This window comes from Oncorhynchus mykiss, chromosome 13 (assembly GCF_013265735.2).
Source record: "Oncorhynchus mykiss isolate Arlee chromosome 13, USDA_OmykA_1.1, whole genome shotgun sequence".
Lineage (NCBI taxonomy): Eukaryota > Metazoa > Chordata > Actinopteri > Salmoniformes > Salmonidae > Oncorhynchus > Oncorhynchus mykiss.
In genome coordinates this window covers 55,394,864-55,419,380 of record NC_048577.1, presented here as the reverse complement: position 1 = coordinate 55,419,380, position 24,517 = coordinate 55,394,864, and the positions used below count along the sequence as shown (strand labels likewise).

Sequence of the window (24,517 nt, the reverse complement as noted above, 5' to 3'; positions counted from 1 at the left end):
AAAATAACTATCATGTCACTGTAGTAGCTCACTAACAATAACAAATATTGCCCCATGGTCTATTTGAAGACATTGGGCATGCAAATATCGTGATTATGATATGATGATATGAGTCAACTAAAACCTACCTACTGTTTAATTATTTACACCTAACTTGTGCGGAATCAATAATTAAGATTCCGATATGTGCGCGTCTCTCCACTTCTCCGTCAAACAGCTGTAGCCGTCGGAAAAATATACAAGCCCACGCAGTTTGTCCAATCAAAAGACGAGATTCGGGACACCTGCAGAATGTCAGCCAATCCGAGTAACAGTTCCTCCATTTCCTGTTGTGGATTTGGAACGAGACATTATACCTTCAGAATGGGAATAAAAAGCGGATAGAGTAGAATAATCGGGTGGATGATTTGGCCCACTAAATGCAGCTAAACCTACAAAAACGGGCAAAGAGAGTAAGTAGGGCATTTGAACCTCTATATTGCTGTTGTAATGGAATATTGGATTTTTTTTTGTGTTGATGTGTTCGGGGACAGGACGAAAGTGGAGTCTATCAAGTCAGTGATACTTTGCAGGACAGGACTAGATGCATTGAAGTTATGTTTTGCTGTTTGTCATCACCTCAAACCACAGTCGGTTGCCCGAAATATTCCTATTTCAATTTTCCTATTGATATTGAATTTCATTCCAGGCTGGGGCGCATCAACATGCATGGCAGGTGTCCGGTTTTAACGCACCTGGGTGTCTGATATCATGACGCGTCTTATCAGTGTCCATTGACAACCGTTTGTAGGCTTTCGTTATTCAGGTGCAAGCCGCTCCTTACTCCGTTATTCCTCGGTGCCATAGGCTATGAAATCCACACAACCAGGCTACTCTAAATGTTTAAGCAGCCTGCCCACACCGTTGACAGCATATCATTGGGACCGATGACATATCCAATATTCCCATTCCCAGTATTTATAGTGTTTAGTCTTCCCACACGGCCGTATCTCCACGTTGCAGCACGTGTTTACCGGAGATGAAGGCGACCACCTGTGGTAATTAACTGTGTAGCGTGCTCCAAACACTTGTGTGTAGGCCCAACGGAAGAAGGCTGCGAGAAACGTGTTACAACTGAAAAATACTAGAGGCTTCAACTGTGATAAAGCCGTTTAAAACAAGTGTACAGTAAGTGTATATTTTGCATTTCTAAAAATGTATTTTTGATATGAAAGTATATGGCTTTATGTTTCTAGAACCGTATCACAATTGAGAATCGATTGACATGGCTGTTTTGGCTGCCAGAGCCAGTCTACCTCCTGATTATAAACAAGGAATTTGGACCTTAAGGAGTAACGTTAGGCTCGCCAACACTTAAGAGCACATTCTTGGGCTAGTAGGTAGGCTACTGGAATAAAAAACTGACTGTAGAAAACAAATCTGCTAACCGCTAAGCCAAAGATCTGTATAACTAACCCAAGATAGACCAGACTGTCATTTCCAATGGGAGCAAATTAATCATAGTGGGCAGAACAAACAAGGTGGTGGGCAGAGCCAAGCACGAGCTAGCGAGGTCCTATTGGCGTTTTCTAGCGTGTATTTGCATTTTTCCGTTAGGGAACGCCTACTATTTTATTTATTTTTTATTTTACTTTTTATTTTACCTTTATTTAACCAGGCAAGTCAGTTAAGAACAAATTCTTATTTTCAATGACGGCCTGGGAACAGTGGGTTAACTGCCTGTTCAGGGGCAGAACGACAGATTTGTACCTTGTCAGCTCGGGGGTTTGAACTCGCAACCTTCCGGTTACTAGTCCAACGCTCTAACCACTAGGCTACCCTGCCGCCCCAATGTGAAGTGCAAGTGTGCAATAACTCTACAAAACTTAGTCCACTCTGTTCTTAACATATTTTAGTTTTATGTTCAGAACTGTATTCCGATCAAATGTTTAATCAATGAGAGAGTAAGCAGAATGCTGGCCAAAATCCGTCTCCCTCCATCTTCTCCCACTGCCTTGGCTTCCTCACATCACCACATTTTGGAGTGAAAACGCTACCCTCATGCCTCAGATTTATACAACCGGTGAAATATCTGGCTCATTATTCTAACTGTGGCTAATCTAATCAGTCCATTAAGAGTCTAGACAACGCTCAGCACAGAGCATTGTTGTGTTACGGTAATGGCCGGGCCAGTGTGGTGAGAGGATTATAAACTGCCCCCGTGTTTATCATCAGGCCCCATCATGTCCAGCTCGCTGCTATGGGCAGTGGACGTATACGGGAAGGTGTACAGCCTATCCACCACCAGAGGGCGCTGGGAGCGTGACGAGGACACCCTCCTGGAGCTAAAGCGTGTTACCGCTGGACAGAGGTGCAGCTGGGGAATTGGCTGTGACCACCATGTTTACCTCAATATCGACCCTGGGGAGGTGCCAATTCGCTATCGAGAGGAGACATATGAGAACCAGGTATTGTGATAATGCCATGTCACCTCTGCCAACATTTACTTATTTAAACGTGTGTGTGCGTGCCTGCATATGCACATGCTTGCTTAGTGTCTGTATGTTCAATTCTATCGTACAAAACTGTTTGTTTGGTTTCAGAGGTGGAACCCAGTGGACGGCTTCACTGACGTGCTGCTGCCCACTGACCGTTGGGCCTGGAGTGACCTCACAGGGGTGACCGCCAAGCCGCTGCACAGCTTCCTGTTGCCCTCAAACAGCTGGGAGTGGGAGGGGGACTGGTACGTGGACCAGGTCTGCGCTGGAGGAGACCCCATTGAAACTGGGGTGAGAGACTGGAAGTTGGAATGCCAACAATTGCACAACAAGTCTGGGGTAGCAGACTTTGAGGTGCTCAATAAAGCTATGGTGTGCATCTCAAACGGTACACTATTCCCTAGTGCACTACTTTTGACCAGAGCCCTATAGGTCCTACTGAAAAGTAGTGCACTCGAAAGCCTTGGATTCATTAAAACACACGGCTGTTGATTGAGTCGGGCCAACTGCTGACCTCTGAACTCTTTTACTTGTCAGCTTAATTGTGTGCGTTTTGTATGTATGTGTGTGTGTGTGCATCTGTGTGTTTAGGGCTGGGAGTATGCAGTGGACTTTCCTGCTAACTTCTCCAGAGAGAAGAAGTGGAACTCGTGTGTTTGTCGCAGGCGATGGATTAGAGACAGGATATACAAAGCCAGAGGCTCTTGGACCAAGGTACAGTATGTTGGCCCACAACATGACTTGATTTGGTCCTCTTCACCTAATTGTAAGCATATGTCGTCCACCATTAGTTTCTGTGTGAGATCTTTTCCTGAGCCTGGTCTATTTGTCTTGCCAACTCACATGTGACAATGACCATAGAATTTGGGAAGACAGCATTAACCGTTCTAGGACCAGGCAAGGAGATCCCCACTGAAGGCTACATGCACTCCTGTAGGTATTACAATACCTCCAGTAAATATACTCTCGTTTTAACAGTTCCTCTCCTGACTGAACCCCCTCAGATCCCCTTGGACCACCCCAAGCAGCCCCCTCTCCCCCTCAGTGACGTTAGCTGTGGAGGCTGGGAGATGAGCGACCAACCCGGGCGATATCACTTCCTGTGGGGTGTGTCCCAACAAGGACAGGTCAGTGTGGCTGATCCATCACAGGTTCTTCTGCTATGATGTTTCCTGTGCCTTAATACACCTGCATACAAACCGATTCTTCACACACATTAACAATACCTTTCAAATGGAATGTTGTTCACCTTCATGTTTTGTACGAACTCGCACACTCAGGCCTGCATATCTTAATGATGACAACATAACATAATCTTAATGATGACAACATAACATAGTCTCAGTGTTGGCAACTTGGTGAGGTGTCCAATACAGCACACAAGACCATTGTGCAGTTCAAACATTTGACCACTAGAGGGCAGCACTACTCCATCCATTGTCAATGCATTGCTTAACTTGGTCTTAGACTCCTCTTTTACGTCCAGTCTTGATCTGCTATTCCAGGAATCTCTCAGCATACTATCCTCTATAGGGATAATATGTGAACAGATCTTCCATTTACACCACTATAAATATAATGGACTGAGGTCAACGTCACCTACATCAGTGAATGTGAGACTTTCAAAGCAGCAGTTTCCTAAGTTAGTCATATGAGGTGCCTATATGCAAATGCTTTGCGTTCCTACCTTCACTAAATGTTGTGTTTTCATCTTTTAATCATCAAATTATAGTGAGAGTCTGCACACAGTAACTGAACTTAATTTGCATTTCAACCAGAATGTCTGAACTCTTGCCACCCTCAAGAGTTGAGTTAACGCAAGTCTTGAGTGGTGATGTGGACACACACTCATGATAGTGTGATAACGACTAAGGCCCAGGGAAAGCTGAGTCAAGAACAGTTCAGACTAACCATGGCGGAGCTGCTTCCTCTCTCAGGTGTGGTTCAGGAGTGGCATCCTGCCACAGGTCCCCGAGGGCCAGTGCTGGGAGCAGGTGGAGGCCCCCAGGGAGGTGGCCCAGATCTCTGCTGGACCAGGGGACTTGCTCTGGGCTGTACTCTGGGACGGACAGCTACTGGTCCGTACAGGCATCTGCCTGGACAGCCCTACAGGTATGGGGTGATATTAGGTCCACACAACCATCTTATAGTATCCTGAGGATGTATTTGACTATGTGGAAGGGATCATGTAGACAACGGCTTGTTGGATGTGAAGCTAGGTAAAATGTGTGCTCTTCTGGCATGTTTTAGGCTTTTGTCCTATACGGCAGGTTTCCTCTAAAACCATTGGTAGTACTAGAGAGATTGACAAACTTTGCTTCACAAGCTTTTGACTCTGTGTTACAGAGAACCCTGTTAGGTCAACTTTCTTTCTTATTTGTCTTTTTATTGATTTTACACAATGACAGTACAAATAGTTTCTCTAATACCCTATCAGGTTCCTCCTGGGTGGTGGTGGATTCTCCCCCAGTAAAGGAGGGCGGAACCATCCATGTTGCTGTGGGGGTCAGCGTGGTGTGGGCTGTCACTAAGGACTACAAAGTGAGACAACATCCACCCCTTCCTGAACTTGTCTCCTAACCAGGAAGGACTCTGGGCCCCTTTGTAGTCTGTAGAGCAGTAGCGTAGCCTACCCTACAGAGCAGATCTATAAAGTGTGTGTGTGTGTGTGTGTGTGTGTGTGTGTGTGTGTGTGTGTGTGTGTGTGTCCAGGTGTGGTTTCGGCGGGGGGTGAACTCCCATAACCCCTGTGGCTCAGGATGGATCAGCATCGGTGGGGAGATGATGATGGTGGATGTGGGACTCAATGACCAGGTGAGACAACACAGGGGATTTAACTGCACTAGATGACTAATAGGGAGTGCTGTGTTGAAGCCACCGTTCCTCCATTTTGCCAATCCCCCACATTGTAAAAAATATTTTGGAAGGTATAGAAATGTATTTATTAATGTCTACATTCGTTTTTGCCTCATTATTCTATTAGACACCTTAATGCATACTTTAAAATGATATTATGCAGGCTTAACATAAATATATATTTTTTAATTCCCTTAAAGTAAATTAGTTTGCGGTTACTGTCCCCACTAAAACAAAATAATTAAATGCATGTAATTTTGTCCTTAACCTTTCAATTGAAATACTGTAGAATTTCATTAATTCCCATGAGGCACTGTTCCTACTGGGGAGTACCAATATGGCCGACCGGTGGCTTCAATGTCTCTCAATAGCCAATACATAGCATCAGCAATCCAGGGTTTATATACATCATTGCACAACACACATCAGGACAAAAAAAATCTGTTATATTTACATAGGTACATTTGTAATGATCAGTATCTTGTTGTCCTATTTTCTAAGACTTGCTTGTTCTCCTCTCTTAATGGAGAGGGCTGGTTAGAACCTTAGATGTTTGGCGTGGGGTTCTCATCCTCTGTGACAACCGAGTTGTGATTACAGTGCCATTCTCTCATGTCTGTTTGCTTAAGCATAATTAGACCCTGCTCACATACCATTCAAGTCCTCGTCTGCCCCTTCACCTTCTCCCCCTTCTTCCCTAGCTCAGGTCCTGGCGTTCCCAGCCTTGACCGATTCACATTTCCTGGTGGTGTATTTCTGTACAGGGCTGGAGTTGATGTCAGGGTGGAGGTTGAAGGGGCTGCTGCCTCCGTTTCCCTCTGAGACGAGTTGCTAGTACAGCAAACTCGCCCCTCTGCCCTCCCGTCTCCTGTACAGGACTGGAGTTGATGTCAGGGTGGAGGTTGAAGGGGCTGCTGCCTCCGTTTCCCTCTGAGACGAGTTGCTATTACAGCAAACTCGCCCCTCTGCCCTCCCGTCTCCCTCCTCCTTTCTCCCGTCTCCCTCCTTTCTCCCGTCTCTCTCCCTCCTCCTTTCTCCCGTCTCTCTCCCTCCTCCTTTCGCTCCAGCTTGTCATACCTTTGTAATCCAAAGGTTAGCAATGCTAATAAGTAAATATAAAATCCCATAGAGAATGCTGACGAGCATATTGCGAACATTTTTATCGTCTCTGACCTAAAGAATTTGCAGGACAGACATCCCAGCTCAAAGTTATACAAGTAACAAAACAAAGATGATCCAGCAAGGCTCTTGATCCAGGAGGAGATTCTCACCTGTTACCAAGCAACGCTTGATTTTTGAAAGAAGCTAACTTACTACTAAATGAGAACCAAATGCACAACTGCAGAGCATTTAGCACAGTGGTCACCAACCGGTTGATAACATTGGACTGGTCGCCCTCCAAAGCATTCCTAGTCAATCACCAAACTTCTCTGTAAAAAAGCCAACGATAAAGCCTTGCTTTCCTATTTTTTAATTAGTTTTCATGCTGTTGGCAGCGGGAGGTGCGCCTGATTCAGCAGCCCTAGTGCCAGGAAGGCAGTGTTCCCATTTTGAACCATTTTATGTGTCTGAAGGTAGAACTCTGCCTATCCGGCAGGCCCAGAGGGCAAATAAAGTGCACCTGTTGACCCACCTCTAGCCAATCAGATAGCACAGATGACCGTGTCTGCAGTTTCCTTTCGCCATGAACGGTGTAAAAGAAGCCTTGAAACGCACAGCAAAGTTGCTATTGTGAGATTTTAAAACCATGACTAGCGAGAGTCAACGAATACAGCAAAGAACTGCTGTTTTTATGAGGAAGTTTAAGTTGTTCAACACTTTTCTATAAGCCATAAAATGTGCTTTCTCCCTACTTCCACTCACACTACAACCAGCACTGCAGCTGTAATGAAGGAGTACAGCAAAGTGTTTCTATAAGCTTGCCTTGTTATTAGCGGCTTGTCGAGGGTGGAGGGACAGCGAGGGTGGAGGGACAGCGAGGGTGGAGGGACAGCGAGGGTGGAGGGACAGTGAGTCAGGTGAGAGGCAGCCTCACCGTTGCCTCTCACGTGGCCTGCATTTGACGGTCAGTCATCAGTCTAGTAAAATAGTCAAGTAATACAACAAATGTGATCATATACAGTACCTAACATTTTGAAATGATTTATATTTAACTAGGCAAGTCAGTTAAGAACAAATTCTTATTTACAATGATGGCCTAGTGGGACAGATTTTTACCTTGTCAGCTCTGGGATTTGAGCTAGCAACCTTTCGCTTATTAGTCCAACACTCTAACCACTAGGCTACCTGCCGCCCCAATAACAACATTGTCAGGACAATTCAAGCATAGCCAATAAGCAGTGATAATGTATTGGGCCTATAGCTTACTGAACAAACCTCTTTGCTACAGAACTGTTTTTAATTGGTTAATGTTGCAACGGCTTACGTTAAGTCATGTTTTTAAAAAAATAAGGTGGTCTTGACTCAAAGGTTGGTGACCACTGATTTAGGACAAGTTAGATGGTTCATTTAATAGTTCTAAGATATCTTGCTGACAAACTGTTAGTTGGGTATTTCATACATACTGTAACTAGATCACCTGGTTTGTGCTACACAGTACTGAATAACTCAGGTATTTACATAAAAATGGCTACAAATATTCAAATGTATTGAGGAAAAATGTAAATAGTTATTGAATAATAACTGTATTGAAAAACCATCCCGGAGTATATACGGTATACTGCCAAAGCCTAATTTCTCCCCCCACTCTCCTGTCTCTCGTTTGTCCCCCCCCCCCCCCCCCCATGACTCACCTGTCTCCCCTCTCCTACCCCCCTCCACTCCTGTCTTCCCCCCCCTCTCCTGTCTCTCGTTTGTCCCCCCCCCCCCCCCCCCCCCATGACTCACCTGTCTCCCCTCTCCTACCCCCCCCCTCCACTCCTGTCTCTCACTTCCCCCTCCTCTCTGAAACAGGAGCCTCTCTCCGCTATTCTAACCAGCGGTCCCAACCCAGCCTTATATATCCTTGGCCTATATTCTAAGTGCCATATTGGACACAAGCTAATTTGAGTAGGGCAATACATCATAGCCCATATTTCAGTCCTGTCCCAGAGTTATGGATGCCACTTGTATTAGATGGCACTAGGGTTAAATGGCCTTTTAAAGTAGCACTTGACAGCAGGCCTTTGGGTCAATCTATATTGGTTTTTACTATATCATAATGTATTTTTACTATATCATAATGTATTTTTACTGTATTGTGTTCAACTGTTCTCTGGCATATAACCAACTTGACGCTCAACCCCCTAGAGACTTGATGTGTTGGTGCATCAATCTAAGTAACACAATAAAATAAGTCCTCATCAAAAGCTGTCAGTTTATGCAAGAAATATCTGCATGGGCTGCTTCTCATTCCTGCTGTCGTCCTTCTGCATTTGCGGTGGAAAGTGGTAGAGCCACAGCTCTGTCAGACCAGGAGACATCCTGAAAATCTGTCTTCTTGCCAAACCCTCTGTAGCATCCAAACGGTTTGGCCTATAAACAATTATGACCACTCTATAGAAAGAGGAGACTCTCACGAACACGATGGGGTTCTTACAAGTGTCACGGGACTCAACGCTGATGTGACAACGTTTGTCTGTAGCGGCCAAACCGTTTGGGCTACAAACTACTATGATCCCACTGTAGAAAGGGGAGACTCTCATGAACATGGTGTTAGGGGACTCATCTAAAGGTAACCCATACAAATTAATGTAAGGACGGAGGTAGTTTTGTGCCAACAAAAATAGACTAAGTAGTCCAGCCACAGTGGGGGGTGTGATGTTTAGGATAACACTTTGTTTATGAATAAGCCACTATAAATGTTTTCTAATTTAAAGGTGTGGGGAGTTGGAGAGGACCGTGGTCTGTATTTCAGGAAGGGTGTCACCCCATCGGAGCCCAGTGGTAGGGGCTGGATACCTGTTTCTGCCCAATGGGGTCACAGCAAAGAGATGGTCCAACCCAGGTCAGTTGTATACGGAGTACACAGAGAATGCTCACTTTCCAGTGTTTTTGCTTTGTATTAGATTTCATATATTTTGTATGCTGACATCTCAAAATAAATATCCATGTAAATGGTCATTAGATTTAGCCACAGGTGTTTTATTTATTGCTCAGGGGGGGAATAAAACCACGGAGATGCAGTTTTATTTTGATGGTTGTCTGTCATGTTACCAAATGATTTACTGAAATCTTTGGCTGTCACAAAGATACTGTATGTGTGTCTTTGTGAGTGGCGCATTAATACTCATATGAGTGATACCCCCCCCCCCCCCCCCCTTCCGTCTCTGTTGTCCAGTGCTGGCTGTGAGTTCGGGGGACAGGTGACCAATGCTTCCCATGGCTCTGTTCTGACCTGCGAGGACTCAGGGGACACAGAGCTCCTCCTCACCACCATCCCCCCAAGGCCACAGGACACCCCCAAAGCCTTCATCCCCACCAGTGACAGCTTCATCTCCAGCCTGGTGGCTGACCGTGAGCCCCTGAGGACCCCCACACCCTCCCCCAAAAAGCCACCCCAGGGGAAGGACAGAGAGGCCACCCCAGCCCCGATGTGCAATGTGGACCTGGACGCAGCTCAGAGCCCCCAGGGAGAGGCATCTTCTCTTGGCAGGGCAGGGGACGTGGGACCCCCCACCTCAGTGGCCACCTACCCCCTGGGTCTGGAGCCCTCTCTGGGTTTGGGGGAGGAGGACGGGCCTGTATGGGCGTGGATCTCTGGCGGAGGCTGTGATGTGGACCATACAGCTCAGATGACCTGGCTCAGGCCTGCAGGTACGGAGGAACACTCACCAGCCTATCAGGATTTCAGACTACTACCTAAAGTATGAAACACACCGAGAATCTCACTGCTGATAGGTACTTATCACAGTGGGAGGCCATTCCTTCTCTTGCTAGAACAAAAGCGGTACCTGCTGCGTGCTGACCCGGTACCGACGAACCTACCAATTCTACTTGTAGAATCACAATGATCGTCAGTGGTCAACAACTTGACTTTGAGCCAATCAGAGAGCACGAACCCTCATGTGGGGGAGCCATCAAAAAAACGTCCACGGATGAGCCGCTAGCTGACTAGTGGAGGCTATTCAGCAGGATAAATGTCCCAAAAAAGTCAAACCTGCAATGTTTTGTAGGAGCTCGAGGTGAGACGCCATCCATCGGCGCAATCTTAGCCTATGTTGTGCTAGCTAGTGAATATTGTAACGCTAGCTAGCTAAACATTTGGCTGTGGGCTGGCACTGGCAGTATGGGATTATGGAGAGGGAATGAAATAGTTTCTTGGTCATCTAGGTAGTGTCTGTGTGAACACTTAAAGAGACTGACTGGCGACACTGTTCAGAGGTGCTAAGTACTGTCGGCAGGTAAACGTTTGACAATGTTACCGGTGTGTCTGCGCTCTGCCTAACTTTACTTAACTAATTCATTAGGCTATTTCTAGGAGTTTTTCCTGGTGAAGTCACATGGTTAAGGAAAAATCCTTGTCCTGATATCTCTATCAAACTCTTAAATCACTTGTTTATCCTGTCTGTTATATGTGTGCACCAGACCCATGCTCCACTGTGTTTATCTATCCTGTCTTATCTATGTGCACCAGACCCATGCTCCACTGTGTGTATCTATCCTGTCTTATCTATGTGCACCAGACCCATGCTCCACTGTGTTTATCTATCCTGTCTTATCTATGTGCACCAGACCCATGCTCCACTGTGTTTATCTATCCTGTCTGTTATCTGTGTGCACCAGACCCATGCTCCACTGTGTTTATCTATCCTGTCTGTTATCTGTGTGCACCAGACCCATGCTCCACTGTGTTTATCTATCCTGTCTGTTATCTGTGTGCACCAGACCCATGCTCCACTGTGTTTATCTATCCTGTCTGTTATCTGTGTGCACCAGACCCATGCTCCACTGTGTTTATCTATCCTGTCTGTTATCTGTGTGCACCAGACCCATGCTCCACTGTGTGTATCTATCCTGTCTGTTATCTGTGTGCACCAGACCCATGCTCCACTGTGTGTATCTATCCTGTCTGTTATCTGTGTGCACCAGACCCATGCTCCACTGTGTTTATCTATCCTGTCTGTTATCTGTGTGCACCAGACCCATGCTCCACTGTGTTTATCTATCCTGTCTGTTATCTGTGTGCACCAGACCCATGCTCCACTGTGTTTATCTATCCTGTCTGTTATCTGTGTGCACCAGACCCATGCTCCACTGTGTTTATCTATCCTGTCTGTTATCTGTGTGCACCAGACCCATGCTCCACTGTGTTTATCTATCCTGTCTGTTATCTATGTGCACCAGACCCATGCTCCACTGTGTTTATCTATCCTGTCTGTTATCTGTGTGCACCAGACCCATGCTCCACTGTGTTTATCTATCCTGTCTGTTATCTGTGTGCACCAGACCCATGCTCCACTGTGTTTATCTATCCTGTCTGTTATCTGTGTGCACCAGACCCATGCTCCACTGTGTTTATCTATCCTGTCTGTTATCTGTGTGCACCAGACCCATGCTCCACTGTGTGTATCTATCCTGTCTGTTATCTGTGTGCACCAGACCCATGCTCCACTGTGTGTATCTATCCTGACTGTTATCTGTGTGCACCAGACCCATGCTCCACTGTGTGTATCTATCCTGTCTGTTATCTGTGTGCACCAGACCCATGCTCCACTGCCCTGTCCATCGCCCCTGTTGAACCAGAAGCCTCCACGTCTAGGAAGGCTGAGACCACCACCAGTAAGGAGCCAGTGGAGAGAAGCTCGGTAAGACTGTTAAACTATTAACGTTACTGCACATTTTTTTAGGAGTCATGATTTTGCTGAGGTGGTGCTAGAAGTAGGGGCAGTGACTTTAAGTTGTCTAATGAAAACTGTGTACGGGTCAGTCTGTGTGGGTGAGGAAGGGCAGCATGCGCTGGTGGAGGGACTGGAAGCCCTATCGCTGGGTGGATGTGGGCGTGGCCCTGGAGCAGTCCACCAACGTCAATGGCAAGAGGGATGCCATCTTCTTCATCTACTTCACCCAGTATGATGAGAAGAAGGTGAGGGAGACTCAATGACACTCAAATTCCTTAGACATCCATCCATCCTTCCCCTCTTCATTGAAGTAATCACTGAATAGAAATGACTGGAGAGGTGAAAGCCACGTTGTGGAGCCAAGGCCTTTCTCACCTACAGTATCTAAAGAGTAGATGCCTACTACTCAGAATATACCGCTATGCTACTGTACTGCTTTGAATTGTTGAATCATTTTCATTTGTAGATTGGATGTCACAGTGGTCAGAAAGTATCTTCTCTCTCCCCCCGTTTCGCTATCTTTCTCAGTACCTCCATGTGTTTATAAGTGATGTGACGGTGCTGGTTCCTGTGCTCAAGGAAAACTCCCATCATGCCTTTGCGGTGTACACGTCAGATAGCACAAAACAAAGATGGCCGCTGATCCTGGCTGCACAGACTGAGAAGGACATGGCTGACTGGGTAGGTCTGGAAAGGCTTCCATTCAGATATAAACAGCACATATGTTTTGAATGGATAGATATTCTAATGCCATTTTATTTTTTTTTATTTTTTTACATGAATTTGGATATGTATTTTTTAAATCTAACACATTTTACAACAGCCTTCAAGGTAACTTCCCAATTGAAGTAGCCTTGCCAGAGAGAAGAGATCAGGGCTGCGTCCCAAATGGCACTCTGGGCCCTGGTCAGAAGTAATGCACTACATAGGGAATAGGGTGCCATGTGGGGCACAACCACAGTACTTATCATAAGAGAGGATACCAGATACTCTAGAAAGTTTCACTGTTGTCCACATGCAATGTAAAGCCTTTACCTAAAACCACTTCGTAAATGTAGTCCAGTAATATTACTTTTATCCATCTGGACTGTACCATTGGCCATATCTCTGAAGGGGTGTCTTTGTCTTTCCTGTGCAGCTGTCCCTGTTGGCTGGGTGTTGCTGCGAGGCCAGAGGGATCAGGGGAACCCCTTCCCGACAGGCCCTGTGGTCAGTCACCTCCAAGGGGGACGTGATGGTCCACGAGCCCTCTCCCTGTCTGGAGGCCCCGGCACACACCTTGCCCTGTGACATGATGTGAGCTTTACCTCTACCGACGTACCACGCACTGAGCTTTACCTCTACCGACAAACCACGCACTGAGCTTTACCTCTACCGACATTCCACGCACTGAGCTTTACCTCTACCGACAAACCACGCACTGAGCTTTACCTCTACCGACAAACCACGCACTGAGCTTTACCTCTACCGACAAACCACGCACTGAGCTTTACCTCTACCGACAAACCACGCACTGAGCTTTACCTCTACCGACAAACCACGCACTGAGCTTTACCTCTACCGACAAACCACGCACTGAGCTTTACCTCTACCGACAAACCACGCACTGAGCTTTACCTCTACCGACATACCACGCACTGAGCTTTACCTCTACCGACATACCACGCACTGAGCTTTACCTCTACCGACATTCCACGCACTGAGCTTTACCTCTACCGACATTCCACGCACTGAGCTTTACCTCTACCGACATACCACGCACTGAGCTTTACCTCTACCGACAAACCACGCACTGAGCTTTACCTCTACCGACAAACCACGCACTGAGCTTTACCTCTACCGACAAACCACGCACTGAGCTTTACCTCTACCGACAAACCACGCACTGAGCTTTACCTCTACCGACAAACCACGCACTGAGCTTTACCTCTACCGACAAACCACGCACTGAGCTTTACCTCTACCGACAAACCACGCACTGAGCTTTACCTCTACCGACATACCACGCACTGTTATGTTTCTGTCTCCTCCTCACTCAGTTCTCTCTCCTTTTTTCATCCTTGCTCTTTTCAACAATGACAGCCACTTACACACTGTAGCATGTTCCTTCACTGCTTTGAAGCCAACCAACAATGTACCTCTGTTCTTTTCTTGCACTCATATAGCTAACACCTGACGTAGATCTATTAGCTACTACTAACCTGCTAAAACAATTATCTTATCTCTGGTAATCTTAAGCATAATGCTAAGTTCTAACTTCTGTCTTATTGCTAACAATTGGTGCTAGTGTCTGTCTTTTTCTGTATGATAACCACAGGTGGGTGGTGGCACCTTAATTAATTAATGGCTGGAACGTAATACGTGGAATGTTATCAAGCACATGGTTTCCATGTGTCTGACACCACCCCATTCCTAATAATATTATTATTATTATTATTATTATTATTATTATGAACCGTCCTCCCCTTGTCAGCCTACGCTAACGCTGTCTGGGCGCTAACCGCTAGCTGTACTGTCTGGTCCTGGTACAGGTTTTGGCTGCAGGTCCCGGGCCACCTGCGCTGTGTAGAATCTAACAGTCTGGGTGTGGTGTGGGGGATCGGGTATGACGGCACCGCCTGGGTCTACTCTGGTTCGGGCAGCGCTGCTGAGGAAGAGCCCCCTCAGGGTAATAAATGACCCCTCAGTCTCCCAGGCCACCACAGTCTTGGGTTGTGTTCATTAGGCACCAAACAGACTACCCAGACTTGTCCAATAAGAAACACTTATTTTCAATTTACTTTGGGGAAAAAACAACATTTTCCCTTAATGAACATGCATGTGATGGTTTTCAATCATTTCTTCCATGTAGCGTAAGTCATTGATTGACCTTAATTAAAGATGAAATGTAGCCAACACTGAGTGCGGTTCTTGAGGACTCCAGTTGTTCACCCCTGCCTTAGACCGGGCCTTTGTTAGTCCACCCTGTAAGCTTCTTTCATCTTTACACTTTAAGCTTCTTTACCTTCAACCTACAGTAGGTTGACGGTAACAAAGACTACGACACGTTTGGATTCCACGTGGAAGCTTTTAGAGAAACAGTTCTGGGATATTAGTCCTCTTGTTTTAACCTTTGTCATCTTCAACCTGCTTCTACAGTTATAATTTGTATTAAAATAGAACTAACTGCAGGGATAAAGTAACAATTCAAAGTACTGTATTAGAGAACTAGATGATGAATAACTTACAACATCAGACTTATTATAGCAGAGTTGTGCCTTTCCTGTGTTTGTAGGAGACAGGCGTGTCCTGCACACACAGACAGATGAAAGGACTGTGTACATCTATGAGAACCAGCGATGGAACCCCATGACTGGATACACAGACAAGTACAACTATCTGTCTCACGTGACTGTTGGCTGGGTTGTAATAATATGTCCTAGACACTTCTGACTGCTCCTCTACAGGGGTGTGTGTGTGTGTGTGTGTAATATACACTTTGCCACCCTTGCAGGCTTCTCCCCACAGACCGGTTCCCGTGGAGTGATGACAACGGCTTTACAGAGTGCACCAAGTCCACCACCCACCCTCCCTCGCCTCAGTGGAGCTGGGTAGGTCGTCCTAGTCCCTGAACCTCTTATTACAGCTAACACACAGTCCAATGTTGTATTTAATGTAACTGTGTGTTGAGTTGTTAATGTTGTACTCTCCCGCTCCATCAACATGAAACATGCCTCTGCTTTGCCAGGTGACAGAGTGGGCCGTGGACTTGGCTTTCTCAGGAGGGACAGACCGAGAGGGGTGGCAGTATGCAGCAGACTTCCCTGTGTAAGATACATATGTCCATATTTCATCAACCTTATATAATGGCCAACACTTATCTTAGAAAAAGTAGTGTTGATTGACTGTTCTGTTTCTCTGTCATGTAGGACGTTTCATGGCAACAAGAGCCTGAAGGACTTTGTCAGACGTCGGCGCTGGGTCAGGTATAGTCTGCGCTGGGTCAGGAATAGTCTGCGCTGGGTCAGGAATAGTCTGCGCTGGGTCAGGTATAGTCTGCGCTGGGTCAGGTATAGTCTGCGCTGGGTCAGGAATAGTCTGTGCTGGGTCAGGTATAGTCTGTGCTGGGTCAGGTATAGTCTGCGCTGGGTCAGGTATAGTCTGCGCTGGGTCAGGTATAGTCTGCGCTGGGTCAGGTATAGTCTGCGCTGGGTCAGGTATAGTCTGCGCTGGGTCAGGTATAGTCTGCGCTGGGTCAGGTATAGTCTGCGCTGGGTCAGGTATAGTCTGCGCTGGGTCAGGTATAGTCTGCGCTGGGTCAGGTATAGTCTGCGCTGGGTCAGGTATAGTCTGCGCTGGGTCAGGTATAGTCTGCGCTGGGTCAGGTATAGTCTGCGCTGGGTCAGGAATAGTCTGAGCTGGGTCAGGTATAGTCTGAGCTGGGTCAGGTATAGTCTGAGCTGGGTCAGGTATAGTCTGAGCTGGGTCAGGTATAGTCTGCGCTGGGTCAGGTATAGTCTGCGCTGGGTCAGGTATAGTCTGCGCTGCGTCAGGTATAGTCTCACTCACTCAAACATTTCATTAGGATGATGATGATGATGTTTCTCGTTTTCACACAGGAAGTGTAAAATCACCCTGACTGCCCCATGGCAGGAAGTCCCGCCCATCCCCTTAAGTGACATCACAGTGTTGCCGTGCCTGGCTCAGAGCAGTATGGAGCAGGTCTCAGTCTGGGGCCTCAGTGACAAGGGGGACGTCCTATGTCGCCTGGGGGTCACCCCCCAAAACCCTGCGGTGAGGAACACCCCCAAACTTACAACCTGGGACTTTAACTAAAGACACTCATTACTACATCACAGAATAACATCCTCTTTGCTTGAACAAATATGCTCACTGTTATTCTTCTATATAACAGAATTCAGCACCCTCTTCAGTCTGTTTTTACAATGCATTCTGACCAAACCTCAGCATCCAGCTTTCTCACGTTCCCAATTGAATACGTTAAGAATCTAGGACGTACACTACAAAAGTATGTGGACACATGCTCGTCAAACATCTCATTCCAAAATCATGGGCATTAATATGCAGTTCGTCCCCCCCCCCCCCCTGCCATAACAGCCTCCACTCTTCTGGGAAGGCTTTCCACTAGATTATGGAATATTGCTGCATGGACATGCTTCCATTCAGCCACAGGAGCATTAGTGAGGTCGGGTGTCAGGCCTGGCTCGCAATCTGCATTTCAATTCATCCCAAAGGTGTTCGATGGTGTTGGGCTCTGTACAGGCCATTCAAGTTCTTCCACACCAATTTTTACTAACCATTTCTGTATGGACCTTGCTTTGTGCACTGAGGCATTAACATGCTGAAACAGGAAAAGGCCTTCCACAAAGTTGGAAGCACAGAATCGTCTAGAATGTAATTGTATTCTGTAGCATTAAGATTTCTCATCACTGGAGCAAAGGGACCTAGCCCGACCCATGAAAAACAGCCCCAGACCATTATACCTCCTCCACCAAACTTTTTATAGTTGGCACTATGCCTTTGTGCAGGCAATGTTCTCCTGGTTTCCGCCAAACCCAGATTCGTCCATCGGATTGCCAGATGGTCAAGCATGATTTGTCACTCCAGAGAACGTGTTTCCACTGCTCCAGAGTCTAATGGTGGTGAACTTTACAACACTCCAGCTGCCGCTTGGCATTGTGTATGGTGATCTTAGGCTTGTGTGTGGCTGCTCGGCCATGGAAACCCATTCCGTGACGCTCCAGACTAACAGTTATTGTGCTGATGTTGCTTCCAGAGGCAGTTTGGAACTCGGTAGGGAGTGTTGCAACCGAGGACAGACGATTTTTACGTGGTTTATCACTCAAAGTCCCGTTCTGTGAGCTTGTGTGGCCTACCACTTCACGGCTGAGCCGTTGTTGCTCCTGGACTTTTCCACTTCACAATAACAGCACTTGAAGTTGACCGGGGCAGCTCTAGCAGGGCAGAAATTGTATTAATTGACTTGTTGGAAAGGTGGCATCCTATAACAGTGCCACATTGAAAGCCACTGAGCTCTTCAGTATGGGCCATTCTACTGTCTTTGTCTATGGAGGTTGCATGGCTGTGTACTCAATTTTATACACAGGTCAGCAACCGTTGTGGCTTAAATAGCTGAACGCACTAATTTAAATGCATGTCCATGTACTTTTGCCCATATTGACAACTTTTTGTTGCTAATACTAAAAACAAACATATTTAATGTTATATTACATTCTGTGGTGCTGTCCTGTTGATTGTTCATGCTATCTCTGACCATACCATCCCAGGGTTCCTCGTGGCTCCACGTGGGTACTGACCAGCCCTTCAAGTCCATCTCCATCGGGGGAGGTCACCAGGTGTGGGCCATTGCCAGGGACAGAGCTGTGTTCTACAGGGGCTCAGTGTCTGCCAGAAACCCTGCAGGTGATACCCACATGCTGGGGAGGTCCTTCTGAGATGCTGGATAGATACGGATGGCCTACAGTGCTCTATGACTAAAATAGACAACTACAAATACATTTATTTTTGAAGGCACATAATGGCCTGTTTCTTAGACACAGATCACTGTAAGGCTAGTACTGGACTTAAAAGCATACCACTCCATTCCAGGCGGTGTCAGAGGAGACTCCAGCCACCCCAGTCATAAACTGTTCTTTCTGCTACCGCATGGCAAGCGGTACTGGAGCTCTAGTTCCAAAAGGCTTCTTAACAGCTTCTACCCCCAAGCCATAAGACTGCTGAACAGCTTCTACCCCCTAGCCATAAGACTGCTGAACAGCTTCTACCCCCAAGCCATAAGACTGCTGAACAGCTTCTACCCCCAAGCCATAAGACTGCTGAACAGCTTCTACCCCCAAGCCATAAGACTGCTGAACAGCTTCTACCCCCTAGCCATAAGACTGCTGAACAGCTTCTACCCCCTAGCCATAAGACTGCTGAAAAGCTTCTACCCCCTAGCCATAAGACTGCTGAACAGCTTCTACCCCCTAGCCATAAGACTGCTGAAAAGCTTCTACCCCCAAGCCATAAGACTGCTGAACAGCTTCTACCCCCTAGCCATAAGACTGCTGAACAGCTTCTACCCCCTAGCCATAAGACTGCTGAACAGCTTCTACCCCCTAGCCATAAGACTGCTGAACAGCTTCTACCCCCAAGCCATAAGACTGCTGAACAGCTTCTACCCCCTAGCCATAAGACTGCTGAACAGCTTCTACCCCCTAGCCATAAGACTGCTGAACAGCTTCTACCCCCTAGCCATAAGACTGCTGAACAGCTTCTACCCCCTAGCCATAAGACTGCTGAACAGCTTCTACCCCCTAGCCATAAGACTGCTGAACAGCTTCTACCCCCTAGCCATAAGACTGCTGAACAGCTTCTACCCCCTAGCCATAAGACTGCTGAACAGCTTCTACCCCCTAGCCATAAGACTGCTGAACAGCTTCTACCCCCTAGCCATAAGACTGCTGAACAGCTTCTACCCCCTAGCCATAAGACTGCTGAACAGCTTCTACCCCCTAGCCATAAGACTGCTGAACAGCTTCTACCCCCTAGCCATAAGACTGCTGAACAGCTTCTACCCCCTAGCCATAAGACTGCTGAACAGCTTCTACCCCCTAGCCATAAGACTGCTGAACAGCTTCTACCCCCTAGCCATAAGACTGCTGAACAGCTTCTACCCCCTAGCCATAAGACTGCTGAACAGCTTCTACCCCCTAGCCATAAGACTGCTGAACAGCTTCTACCCCCTAGCCATAAGACTGCTGAACAGCTTCTACCCCCTAGCCATAAGACTGCTGAACAGCTTCTACCCCCTAGCCATAAGACTGCTGAACAGCTTCTACCCCCTAGCCATAAGACTGCTGAACAGCTTCTACCCCCTAGCCATAAGACTGCTGAACAGCTTCTACCCCCTAGCCATAAGACTGCTGAACAGCTTCTACCCCCTAGCCATAAGACTGCTGAACAGCTTCTACCCCCTAGCCATAAGACTGCTGAACAGCTTCTACCCCCTAGCCATAAGACTGCTGAACAGCTTCTACCCCCTAGCCATAAGACTGCTGAACAGCTTCTACCCCCTAGCCATAAGACTGCTGAACAGCTTCTACCCCCTAGCCATAAGACTGCTGAACAGCTTCTACCCCCTAGCCATAAGACTGCTGAACAGCTTCTACCCCCTAGCCATAAGACTGCTGAACAGCTTCTACCCCCTAGCCATAAGACTGCTGAACAGCTTCTACCCCCTAGCCATAAGACTGCTGAACAGCTTCTACCCCCTAGCCATAAGACTGCTGAACAGCTTCTACCCCCTAGCCATAAGACTGCTGAACAGCTTCTACCCCCTAGCCATAAGACTGCTGAACAGCTTCTACCCCCTAGCCATAAGACTGCTGAACAGCTTCTACCCCCTAGCCATAAGACTGCTGAACAGCTTCTACCCCCTAGCCATAAGACTGCTGAACAGCTTCTACCCCCTAGCCATAAGACTGCTGAACAGCTTCTACCCCCTAGCCATAAGACTGCTGAACAGCTTCTACCCCCTAGCCATAAGACTGCTGAACAGCTTCTACCCCCTAGCCATAAGACTGCTGAACAGCTTCTACCCCCTAGCCATAAGACTGCTGAACAGCTTCTACCCCCTAGCCATAAGACTGCTGAACAGCTTCTACCCCCTAGCCATAAGACTGCTGAACAGCTTCTACCCCCTAGCCATAAGACTGCTGAACAGCTTCTACCCCCTAGCCATAAGACTGCTGAACAGCTTCTACCCCCTAGCCATAAGACTGCTGAACAGCTTCTACCCCCTAGCCATAAGACTGCTGAACAGCTTCTACCCCCTAGCCATAAGACTGCTGAACAGCTTCTACCCCCTAGCCATAAGACTGCTGAACAGCTTCTACCCCCTAGCCATAAGACTGCTGAACAGCTTCTACCCCCAAGCCATAAGACTGCTGAACAGCTTCTACCCCCTAGCCATAAGACTGCTGAACAGCTTCTACCCCCTAGCCATAAGACTGCTGAACAGCTTCTACCCCCTAGCCATAAGACTGCTGAACAGCTTCTACCCCCTAGCCATAAGACTGCTGAACAGCTTCTACCCCCTAGCCATAAGACTGCTGAACAGCTTCTACCCCCTAGCCATAAGACTGCTGAACAGCTTCTACCCCCTAGCCATAAGACTGCTGAACAGCTTCTACCCCCTAGCCATAAGACTGCTGAACAGCTTCTACCCCCTAGCCATAAGACTGCTGAACAGCTTCTACCCCCTAGCCATAAGACTGCTGAACAGCTTCTACCCCCTAGCCATAAGACTGCTGAACAGCTTCTACCCCCTAGCCATAAGACTGCTGAACAGCTTCTACCCCCTAGCCATAAGACTGCTGAACAGCTTCTACCCCCTAGCCATAAGACTGCTGAACAGCTTCTACCCCCTAGCCATAAGACTGCTGAACAGCTTCTACCCCCTAGCCATAAGACTGCTGAACAGCTTCTACCCCCTAGCCATAAGACTGCTGAACAGCTTCTACCCCCTAGCCATAAGACTGCTGAACAGCTTCTACCCCCTAGCCATAAGACTGCTGAACAGCTTCTACCCCCTAGCCATAAGACTGCTGAACAGCTTCTACCCCCTAGCCATAAGACTGCTGAACAGCTTCTACCCCCTAGCCATAAGACTGCTGAACAGCTTCTACCCCCTAGCCATAAGACTGCTGAACAGCTTCTACCCCCTAGCCATAAGACTGCTGAACAGCTTCTACCCCCTAGCCATAAGACTGCTGAACAGCTTCTACCCCCTAGCCATAAGACTGCTGAACAGCTTCTACCCCCTAGCCATAAGACTGCTGAACAGCTTCTACCCCCTAGCCATAAGACTGCTGAACAGCTTCTACCCCCTAGCCATAAGACTGCTGAACAGCTTCTACCCCCTAGCCATAAGACTGCTGAACAGCTTCTACCCCCTAGCCATAAGACTGCTGAACAGCTTCTACCCCCTAGCCATAAGACTGCTGAACAGCTTCTACCCCCTAGCCATAAGACTGCTGAACAGCTTCTACCCCCTAGCCATAAGACTGCTGAACAGCTAACCAAATGCCCCCCTTTTTTATACTGCTGCTGCTCGCTGTTTATTATTCATGCATAGTCACTTTACACCTACCTACATGTACATATTACCTCCACTAACCTGTACCATTTCCTGGCCCGTACTGACCCTAATTGTAGTTAGTCAACTAGTTTTAGTTGTTCTTTGTCATTGTCCTGCAGGAGAGTGTTGGTACCACATCCCTTCCCCACCCAAACAGAGCCTCAGACAGCTGTCTGTAGGGAGAACCTCGGTCTACGCCGTGGATGAAAACAGTGAGTAGCCACAACCTGTGGGTCAGCTCTTTCAATGCTTGCTTTGCAGGAGCGCTGCTCTCTGGTAAGTCAATGATGGACAAATGTTGATTTAATCGACAGGGACAGTGCACATTAATCAACATTTGTCCACATCAATGTAAATGTGCCTGGATAAGGAAAACGTATATTTCCATCTGCATTTTCAGCCGTAATCCCTAGATGGATGAAACGACAAGCAGGATCAATGTTTCCTAACTAATGGAATATTTAGGAAACTCTCTCCTGACCACTGTTCTCCCCTGCTGTGTGTGTAGGTAACCTGTGGTACAGACAGGGCCTAACTCCCAGCTACCCCCAGGGCTCAGCCTGGGAGCTCCTCTCCAACAATGTGACCAAAGTCTCAGTAGGACCTCTAGATCAGGTCAGTACAACTTTTTTTTGTGTAAGTTAACTTATTTTCTACTTCAATACCTGGTCCTGTGGTGTTGTCTAGGTGTGGGTGATAGCAGACTGGGTCCCAGGCTGCCCCAGTGAGCTGTCTGTTCCTGGAGCTGTCTGTCACAGGCTGGGGGTGGGACCTATGCAGCCCAAGGGCCAGTCCTGGGACTACGGCATCGGGGTGAGTCATTACCAACTTGGTGTTGATTTTGATGTCTGCTCCAAAGACATTGGCCGTTTCCCAAATGGCACCGTATTCCCTAAATAAATCATAACTTTTTATCAGGCCTATGGGCCAGACATTGTGCAGTATCTGAAATACCTCCGTTAATGTGAGGAACGCTGTCTTTCAGGGAGGATGGCAGCACATCAGTGTGAGAGGGAACTCCACAGAGGCTCTACGTGCCACCCCGGCCCTTACTGGATCCACCCCCCGTAGCCCACTTCCTGCCAGGCCAGTCCTTACTGGATCCACCCCCCATAGCCCACTTCCTGCCAGGCCAGCCCTTACTGGATCCACCCCCCGTAGCCCACTTCCTGCCAGGCCAGTCCTTACTGACACCACCGCCCGTAGCCCACTTCCTGCCAGGCCAGTCCTTACTGACACCACCGCCCATAGCCCACTTCCTGCCAGGATACCTTTGTCACAGGAGAACGGGAACTCTGTGGGTCTGTAGGGTCTCTACTAACCCGCCCCGTTCCTCCATCTCTACCCACAGCCCTGTGTGTGCCTGATTCCATTTCCAATACAACCCAGCACAAACATGGTAATGTTGGTCTAAATGTAAAGAGCATGAATTGGTTGGATATTTAAATCACTTAGTGCTGGGCTGAAACATATTGGCCACCTTTGACCCAGCACTGGAAGTATTAGTGCTTCTGTCAGTTTATCCATTCCACAGTCTGAACTTGTGGCAGGTGCTAGGAGAAGTGGTTAGGGTGAGAAATGGAACCGAGCCTGTGTCCCATACCAACACACGCCACTCCCTTGGACCTCCGTGTAGTCTTGCTTTGTATGATTTTGTTCTCATTTGCCTAGTTGACACACCACCTTTTCATCAGTCTATGTATGCTTTGGAATTTATTTGTTTACTGTCATCTTGGTTTGGCCTGCATGATGTTTGTAATGTAGTGGTTGAAGTAGCTTTTTCTTCAGAACTAAAAATATCAACTCTAGTCATAGCTCTGGGCTTCCATGACAAGGATTATTTAATACATTTACCAGATTTTTTTCCTCAGATGGTTAAAAACAATATGGACCTGAATAGCATCTATTTGCTGTGTAATGTATTAACATCCAGAATGTTATGAATAGGACCAGGAGTTTTCTGCTCAAGTCACATGATCTGCAGACGCTCTAGTTATTATCCCTGGTGGATTACTTCAGTATTCCATGCAGATACTGAGGTCAGGATTCAAACAGCACTGTGCCTACATTGCATTACACTTATGACAATTTCCTGGATGTTAGGCGACGTCAGCTACCTTTAGAAGTGCAGCGTAATGTTTGAATTCCTGTCTGAGTTTGCTGTGGCCGTGACTGTTCTCTTACAAGGACCGACAACTGAAATAAATTCCAAAACAGCTCTGCAA

At 47.3% G+C, this 24,517-nt stretch overlaps 1 protein-coding gene across 4 annotated transcripts; it reads left to right on the top strand.

Moving 5' to 3' along the window:
- Window positions 1–319: 319 nt before the first annotated feature.
- Window positions 320–24,517, top strand: LOC110519575 (tectonin beta-propeller repeat-containing protein 1). Of its 4 annotated transcripts, XM_036941575.1 has the most exons (26): window positions 320–452; window positions 1,078–1,167; window positions 2,215–2,447; window positions 2,583–2,768; window positions 3,069–3,191; window positions 3,482–3,604; window positions 4,415–4,589; window positions 4,915–5,018; window positions 5,190–5,291; window positions 9,191–9,318; window positions 9,652–10,127; window positions 12,015–12,118; window positions 12,241–12,396; window positions 12,680–12,832; window positions 13,290–13,447; window positions 14,683–14,819; window positions 15,426–15,519; window positions 15,645–15,741; window positions 15,879–15,958; window positions 16,060–16,116; window positions 16,750–16,924; window positions 18,439–18,574; window positions 22,412–22,504; window positions 22,801–22,907; window positions 22,980–23,105; window positions 23,278–24,517. In XM_036941575.1, exons 3-26 carry the CDS (start codon window positions 2,223–2,225, stop codon window positions 23,599–23,601), a joined length of 3,639 nt encoding a protein of 1,212 aa, XP_036797470.1. In that variant the 5' UTR covers window positions 320–452; window positions 1,078–1,167; window positions 2,215–2,222; the 3' UTR covers window positions 23,602–24,517. The 4 variants fall into 4 exon arrangements, 3 of the variants coding, with proteins under 3 accessions (XP_036797470.1, XP_036797472.1, XP_036797471.1); XR_005035605.1 differs by lacking the exon at window positions 22,801–22,907 and having other exon boundaries at window positions 23,278–23,515; XM_036941577.1 differs by lacking the exon at window positions 1,078–1,167 and having other exon boundaries at window positions 321–452.